Source organism: Hyla sarda, chromosome 13, assembly GCF_029499605.1.
Source record: "Hyla sarda isolate aHylSar1 chromosome 13, aHylSar1.hap1, whole genome shotgun sequence".
Lineage (NCBI taxonomy): Eukaryota > Metazoa > Chordata > Amphibia > Anura > Hylidae > Hyla > Hyla sarda.
Genome location: NC_079201.1, coordinates 33,449,322 through 33,458,189, shown reverse-complemented (window position 1 = coordinate 33,458,189; position 8,868 = coordinate 33,449,322). Strand labels below are relative to the sequence as shown.

Sequence of the window (8,868 nt, the reverse complement as noted above, 5' to 3'; positions counted from 1 at the left end):
CCAGATGTTGCAAAACTACAACTCCCAGCATGCCCGGACAGCCAACGGCTGTCCGGGCATGCTGGGAATTGTAGTTATGCAACATCTGGAGGTCCGCAGGTTGAAGACCACTGCCCTAAAGTAACCAGTAAATAAATAAAAAAACTACCCAAGTTGAAAATAAAATCCATTTCACATGGTGGCTATAAACCTCACAAAAGAAAATAACTCATGTTCCTTGCTGATATACTGCAGGAGGGACTCCGAAATGGCCGCTCTACAGGGTAAAATACGCGTCCTCTGTGGTGGTAAGTTCTATGTAAAAGGCGCTGTGAACAGCTGATTTCAACATTTGAGCCAAAATTACTAACAACTTGCACCAAATGATAAATTTGGTGCATGTCCACGAAAACCAAAGTGAAAAAAAAAAAGGGTAAAAAGAAACGGTCAACAGGCAAAATTGATAAATACCCCCCAATGTGTATATATAGTGCTTTAAATCCTGGTTCTGGTATATAAAGTGAGAGCCTATATACCACTGATTCATCTGACATATACAGGTGAAACTCGAAAAATTTGAATATCGTGCAAAAGTTTATTTATTTCAGTAAAGCAACTTAAAAGGTGAAACTAATATATGAAAGAGACTCATTACATGTAAAGCAAGATAGTTCAAGCCGTGATTTGTCACAATTGTAATGATTATGTCTTACAGCTCATGAAAAAAAAACAAATCCCCCCCAATTACTATAATTTGGGGAGCCATGTCATCTGCTGGTGTTGGTCCACTGTGCCGGGTTAACACATCCGTCTACCGGATTATGAAGCATTTCCTGCTTCCTTTCCTTTGAAGTTGCATTAATGAAATACAATGAACTTTTGCACGATATTCAAATTTTTTCGAGTTTCACCCGTATTTACCAAATCAAGACTCTGACCCGCCCTGCTCCTGGACTTTTGCTTTTGCTTAGCCCTTCCAAATACCACATATGATACTTGTTTCACAGTTCTGTGCCCATTCCTGCCAGCCCTTGTCTATGTTCTTGTTCTTATCTGGTACTTGTTGTTCCACAATCATGTGACCAATTTAAAGGGACCACATTAAAAGGATTGACACCCTATTTCTTTCAAGACCTTCTATGTCAAATCCATGTTTGCTTCTATTGTATGTGTTCTAGCCTTTAATAAATATGAACAATCATTACAATTTCATTTAAAAACAAGCTTACAAATGAGGAGGAACATTACACATAAGCGGAGGCCACTAGGTTAAAGGGGTACTCTGGCCCTGACACATCTTATCCCCTATCCAAAGGTGCCAGCTCACAAACAGCCGGGTGGCGACCACGGGGCCGGAGTATCGTGAAGTCACGACTCCGCCCCCATGTGACGTCACCCCCCGCTATGCAAGTCTATGGGAGGGGGTGTCACGCCCCCTCCCATAGACTTGCACAGCGGGGGTGACATCACACGGGGGCGGAGTCGTGATGTCACAACACTCCGGCCCCGTGGTCACCACCCGGCTGTTTGTGAGCTGGCGCCACGGCGTGCAGCTCAAAGAGGTGGGTGGCGAATACACCCATGGTGAGACATCTTATCCCGTACCCTTTGGATAGGGGATAAGATGTCTAAGGGCCGTAGTACCCCTTTAAGGCTGCCATCCTTGTTTCTGTTACATACATTGCTGTTTTTTGGTTTTTTTATTGGTTGCTTGGTGCCACTTCTAATATAGTTTTCTATATATTCAAAGAAGTCATGCAAATTACTTCAATTATTAGATTAGATTATTTTTCCAGCCTGGTATTGTGATAATAGAAAAAATATGGTATGTCCACCAGTTCTAACCTTACTCTGTCCAGCACTGCTCCCCTCTGCCTTTGTTTGCAATGTTGTGCCCAAACACCCTGCACCCTGGGGTTTCTTGCTGACTTCTGCTGAGGCCAGGGATTGACTGCAGAGTGCATGGGGGTGTTATTTGAGTAGTACTCAAAATGCGTTATGCAGGGAGGTAAAAAGAGTCTTGGGGAGGACCATATAGGCAGTGCTTGAACAGAGCAAGGTTACAGTAAGGGAGAATTAGATTTTTTGCGTTTGTTTAGAGCGTTAGGTACAATGCTGGAGGCTCGTGATGTCACAGCCATGCCCCTTAAATGCAAGTCTATGGGAGGGGGCAATAAACTTGCATTGAGGGGGCATGGCCATGTCATGAGCGTGGCGTGGCCGTGATGTCACAAGCCTCTGCCCCGCATTGCCAGTCATCCGGCACGTGCACCAGATGTCTGGAGTGCCGCAGTCGAGATTGCAGGGGTCCCCAGCAGCGGGACCCCAAGGATCAGACATCAGACATCCACAGAGTTGTAAATTAAAAATCTTAATCCTTCCAGTACTTATCAGCTGCTGTATGCTCCACAGGAATTTTTCTTTTTGAATTTCCTTAATGTCTGACCACAAGTGCTCCATGTCAGGAACTGTCCAGAGCAAGATAGGTTTGCTATGGGGATTTGCTTCTACTCTGGACAGTTCCTAAAATGGACAGAGGTGTCAGCAGAGAGCACTGTGGTCAGACAGAAAGGAAATTCAAAAAGAAAAAACTTCCTCTGTAGTATACAACAGCTGATAAGTACTGGAAGGATTAAGATTTTTAAATAGAAGTCATTTACAAATCTGTTTAACGTTCTTGCACCAGTTTAAAAAAAATAAAATAAAAAATGTTTTCCAGCATAGTACCCCTTTAATAGAATCAGGACTGGTAACTGACCCCGCTGATGTATAATAAAGTCTGTCAGGTCTTTGAACACTCAACTAACTTTATTGACTACTCTTGTGAAAAACACAGTGCGCCAGAAGGAACTGATAACAACTGCTGAATGGAATGAACCTACATCTTTCACTTTTGTATCTCCGGATACCCAGTAGCATTGACTCTCCTTACCTTCTTGTAGTCTTCTGCATTCTTTAGATGGTTCTCCTGACAGATACACAAGTTTAAAAAGTTCTGCCACTCTCCTTTCAGTGCTTCATCGTGGGCCTGAGACACAAACATTATAGAATGTATATAGTTATTGGCCAGCTTTTTCGACAATAAAATGCAAAGGTGTAAATAGTACTGTGTTTTATCAACTTTATAGTTCACTCTTAAGTAAGAAAAAAAAAATCTTGCTAAGAAGTCAAAGGTTATCAGGACATAATGGTAGTTGTAGTTGTGGTGTCCTGGTACAGGACATGGTCCTGTACCCTTCCTAAGTCCCCTCAGGAAGAGTCCCTACAGTACAAAGGGCTCTCCTGCATGGCTCACCCCCCCTGCTCATCAGTTACTGCTTCATATAAATATGCACATAATATCTCTGTATATTGTTCATTGTATATAAAGTTGTACAAATGTATAGGACCTTCCTGGGTCATGTGATCTACTGTCATGTGATTTACTCAGAGTTCCCTGGGTAAAGGACCTACAGGCTTTGCAACCAATGGGCTTTAGTCCAGCCCCCCTAGTATATAAGGGTCTGTAGTCTCTAAATTCACTCTCTTATCTCCTGGATCCAAAGCAAGCACAATCACAGCATATACTAAATTCATCCAGCTAGGCCAAAGCCTAAGGAACCCTCTAGCCACTTCAAAACGTAAGTTATCAAGCTCTATCTACAATTCTAGTGACTACTACTCACCTCAAGTATACAATTAGTAGCACAGTGGCCTGCATAAATCTCAATACTACAATAAGTACCAGCAAGCCTGTGAGGTATCCTGCATCCCGGTTGCCTCTAGAGAAACTGCATAACTGTAAAGACTGTTCCATAAGAAGTTTAAGTAAAAGTTCCAGTTATTTTCACAATTCCTGCTGTGGACATTCCGTTATTGCCTGCCGTTCTTGGGTTGGTTGTCGGCAGAGCCATATACAGAAAACAACCACATCCTGGCGTCACGACAAATCAGGGGTTAAGAACACCTTACTCCACAGGGTTAATACCACCAGACCCTGCTACACCATTGCAACACCCCAGACACCACATAGTTTTGCAACAGCTGGAGAGACATAGGTTGGGGAAAACTGGGTTATATAATGACTATACCATCTATAGATCCCTCATACATAGTTTCCGTTATGGCCTTATAGCTCTCTATATGGACGATCTACTGCTTTTACTTTGTTCACTGGTATTTCCAGCAGGATTTATACTAAGACCTGTGACCATGATAAGGGTGCATCCAATACCTCTAAAGGATAGCTTCATCACTATAGACAGGGATTCTTTACTGTAAGAGCAGTGAGACTATGGGTCTCTCTGTCGTAATTGTTATTTCACACCATGTTTTTGCCATACTATTTTCAATCAGTTTTTCTAAAGAAAACCGTATGGCAAAAAAAATGGATGGAACTGTATGGGGAAAAAGTAAACAGTATGCGTTTTTAAACCGTATACTGTCTTTAAAAGTGCATACGGTTCCATACATTTTTATATTTTAAAAAAACATATGTTTTTGAAAATGTTGTCCATTTTTAATGGGAGGGGTGTTGGGTGGGGACTTTAGGATGCAAATGCGCATGTGCAAAGTACAAACCATATACGGTTTCCCGTATGGAACCGTATACATGTGCATTTCCCATTGACATCCATGTTTATAAAAAAAAAAAAAATAAACGTATGCGGTTGCAGTACAGTTTTTAAACCGGAGACAAAACTATGGTCAACCACGGTTATGACTCCGGTTTAAAAACCGTACTGCAACCGCATACGTTTTTTTTTAACATGGACGTCAATGGGAAACGCACATGTATTCGGTTCCATACGGGAAACCGTATACGGTTTTTACTTTCCACATACGCATTTGCATACGTTTTTGAAAATTTTGTCCATTTTTAATGGAAGGGGTGTTGGGTGGGGACTTTAGGATGCAAATGCGCATGTGCAAAGTAAAAGCTTTATAAGGTTTCCCGTATGGAACAGTATACATGTACGTTTTCCATTGACGTCCATGTTAAAAAAAAAGTATGCGGTTGCAGTACAGTTTTTAAACCGGAGACAAAATTGTGATCAACCCCGGTTTTGAATTGAGTATAAAAAACGTACTGCAACCGCATACGTTTTTTTTAACATGGACGTCAATGGGAGATACACATATATACGGTTCCATACGGTAAACCTTATACGGTTTTTACTTTGCACATGCAAATGCTAAAGTCCCCACTCGATATCCCTTCCATTAAAAATGGACATCATTTTCAAAAACTTATGTTTTTTTTTTTTATATAAAAATGGACGGCACCGTATGCACTTTTAGAAACAGTATACAGTTTAAAAACGCATATGGTTTACTTTTTCCCATACAGTTCCATCCGTTTTTTTTGCCATATGGTTTTCTTTAGAAAAACTGATTGACAACAGTATGGCAAAAACGTGATGTGAACCTTGAAAGGGTTTAAAAATTGCCCAAGTGCTGTTTCTGGAAGATGATCCTGAGATTTATTTAGATAACAATCTGGAAGGATGTTTTCCTAATACAAAAACATTTTTTTTTACCTTCATCGAGATTACCATTGCAGGAAAATGAGTGGAACTAAGTGGACTGTCACCTATACTATCTATGTTAATTTGAGGCTGGGTTTATGGGTTTACACTAACCTTATATGTTGTGTATTTTTACATCTATATTATGGCTGCTAGTCCAAGGTCCGACCGGCAATCTGACCTGACAGCTGTGAACCCAGCCTAAACTTGTGTGTGTACATTGCCCAGGTTATGGTGCAACAGATACAGCTATTGCACATCTCAAAACATGCATTAGAATCTGAAAAGAAAAAGTTCTTAAAGGGTACCTTTCATCAAAAAACTTTTGATATATTATAGATTAATGTATGCAGAATAACTTTCCTATAGCATGTTATTAAAAAATATGCTTCTTTCTATTTAATTTTCCACTTTGAAAAATGACCACTAGGGGTCTCCCTACCAGTCCTTTATTTTACAGATTTTAGACTCATGCTGGTGTCCAAAATCTCAGACTGCAGCCGGGACACAGACAAGCACAGCACTGCTCCCTGGCAGTGAGCAGTGCTGAGTTTGTCTGTGTTCCGGCTGCAGTTTGAGATTTAGGACTCCTGCATGAGTCTGAAATCTATAAAAAATGACTGGTAGGGAGACTCCTAGTGGTCATTTCTCAAAGTGGAAAATTAAATAGAAAGAAGCATATTTTTTTAATAACATGCTATTGGAAAGCTATTCTGCATACATTAATCTATAATATATCAAAAGTTTTTTTTTAAGAAAGGTACCATTTAAAGGGGTACTCCACTAGAAAACTTTTTTTTAAAAATCAACTGGTGCCAGAAAGTTTAGCAACTGTCCAGAGCAGGATAGGTTTTCTATGGGGATATGCTCCTGCTCTGGACGGTTCCTAAAATGGACAGAGGTGTCAGCAGAGAGCACTGTGGTCAGACAGAAAGGAAATTCAAAAAGAAAAGAACTTTCTGTGGAGCATACAGCAGCTGATAAGTATTGGAAGGATTAAGATTTTTTAAATAGAAGTAATTTACAAATCTGTTTAACTTTCTGGCACCAGTTGATTTAAAAAAAAAAAAAAAAAAAAAAGGATGTTTTCCAGTGGAGTACCCCTTTACGTTTTCTTCTATGACTTGTAAAACTAACATAAGCAGTATCATCCTGCGGGCAGTGATTGTATAGGGCAGCGTTTCCCATGCAGGGTGCCTCCAGCTGTTGCAAAACTACAGTTCCCAGCATGATAGGGTTTCTATGGGGAGGACCATATAGGCAGTGCTTGAACAGAGCAAGGTAACAGTAAGGGAGAATTAGATTTTTTGCGTTTGTTTAGAGCGTTAGGTGCAACGCTGGAGGCTCGTGATGTCACAGCCATGCCCCTTAAATGCAAGTCTATGGGAGGGGGCAATAAACTTGCATTGAGGGGGCATGGCCATGTCATGAGCATGGCGTGGTGTGGCTGTGATGTCACAAGCCTCTGCCCCGCATTGCCAGTCATCCGCCACGTGCATCGGATGTCTGGAGTGCCGCAGTGGAGATCGCAGGGGTCCCCAGTGGCGGGACCCCCAGGATCAGACATCAGACATCCACAGAGTTGTAATTAACTTCTATTAAAAAAATCTTAATCCTTCCAGTACTTATCAGCTGTTGTATGCTCCACAGGAATTTTTCTTTTTGAATTTCCTTTCTGTCTGACCACAAGTGCTCCATGTCAGAAACTGTCCAGAGCAAGGGAGGTTTGCTATGGGGATTTGCTTCTGCTCTGGACAGTTCCTAAAATGGACTGAGGTGTCAGCAGAGAGCACTGTAGTCAGACAGAAAGGAAATCAAAAAAGAAAAGAACTTCCTGTGCAGCATACAGCAGCTGATAAGTCCTGGAAGAATTAAGATTTTTAAATAGAAGTAATGTACAAATCTGTTTAACTCTGTGGCACCAGTTGATTTAAAAAAATTCGTTTTCCACCGGAGTACCCCTTAAAGTTTTCTTTTATGACTTGTAAAACTAACATAAGCAGTATCATCCTGCGGGCAGTGATTGCTTAGGACAGTGTTTCCCAACCAGGGTGCCTCCAGCTGTTGCAAAACTACAATTCCCAGCATGCCCGTACAGCCGAAGGCTGTCCGGGCATGCTGGGAGTTGTAGTTTTGCAACAGATGAAGGCGCCCTGGTAGGGAAACAATGGTTTAGTGACTCACCTGGATGCAGCTGGCAGCGGGGTGTTTGAGCTCTATCATTCTATCTCCATCATCCAGCAGGCTGTTCACCGTCTCCTCCTGGGGTAGCAAATCCTCGCCTTTAAAACGCTACAATGATATGATTTACATTTTAGTTATAGTCCTACTAATAAATAACTTCCCAAATTCTTTTAATGCCTGATTGATTTCAGTCATATCTATATTACTAGATAATACCTCTTACCTTTATTGACTCTTATATATTTATATATTTCACTTTTATATCTATTGACATATTGTAATAGGTGATGCACCACATTGATAATAGTAGATCCATTAAATTGGGAAGATTTATCAAAACACGTCCAGAGGAAAAGTTGCTGAGTTGCCCATAGCAACCAATCAAATTGCTTCTTTCTTTTTTTCAGAGGCCTTTTATAAAAATGAAAGAAGCGATTTGATTGGTTGCTATGGGCATCTCAGCAACTCTATACATTGGCTTGAGAACCATTAATAGGAGATGAAAGCTCTAGAAGGGAATACGATTTCACCCCTTTAGGACCAGGCCAATTTTATTTTTGCGTTTTAGTTTTTTCCTCCTCGCCGTCAAAAATCCATAACCCATATAAGGGCTTGTTTTTTTGCGTGACCAATTGTACTTTGTAATGAAACTTCTCATTTTACCATAAAATGTACGGCAAACCCAAAAAAATATTTTTTAATGGAGGAAATTTAAATGAAAACCACATTTTTGCACATTTTGGAGGGTTTCGTTTTCACACTGTACAATTTATGGGAAAAATGACGTGTTCTTTATTCTCTGGGTCAATACCATTAAAATTATACCCATGGATAGATACTTTTATATTTTTGTACCGCTTAAAAAAAATCAAAAACTTTTTGTACAAAATCAGTATTCTAAAATTGCCCTATTTTGACCACCTACAGCTTTGTCATTTTTCCATATATAGGGCGGTATGAGGGCTCATTTTTTGTGCTGTCATCTGTACTTTTTATTGATACCAAATATGCATATATAAAACTTTTAGATAATTTTTTATACATTTTTTTGGGAATAAAATGTGACAAAAAAGCAGCATTTTTGGACTTTTTTTTATTTTTTACGTTTACGTTTATTTTAACATGCGCATTGCCGCAGAAGCCGTGATCTGTACCGATCACAGCAGATGAGGGGTTAATAGCGGACATCCGCTCGATC

The 8,868-nt window shown here is 40.3% G+C and overlaps 1 protein-coding gene across 4 annotated transcripts in view; it reads right to left on the bottom strand.

Moving 5' to 3' along the window:
* Positions 1–8,868, bottom strand: part of EVPL (envoplakin) — a 62,095-nt gene that overhangs the window by 15,382 nt on the left and 37,845 nt on the right. For 3 of the 4 annotated variants that reach the window (XM_056549433.1, XM_056549435.1, XM_056549434.1), the window contains 2 exons: positions 7,671–7,778; positions 2,912–3,007 (listed from right to left, as the gene is read on the bottom strand). In XM_056549433.1, coding sequence (XP_056405408.1) covers positions 2,912–3,007; positions 7,671–7,778 — 204 coding nt within the window. Of the gene's footprint in view, positions 1–2,911; positions 3,008–7,670; positions 7,779–7,893; positions 8,027–8,868 lie in introns of those variants that run through there. The other variant, XM_056549436.1, reaches the window with a different exon arrangement.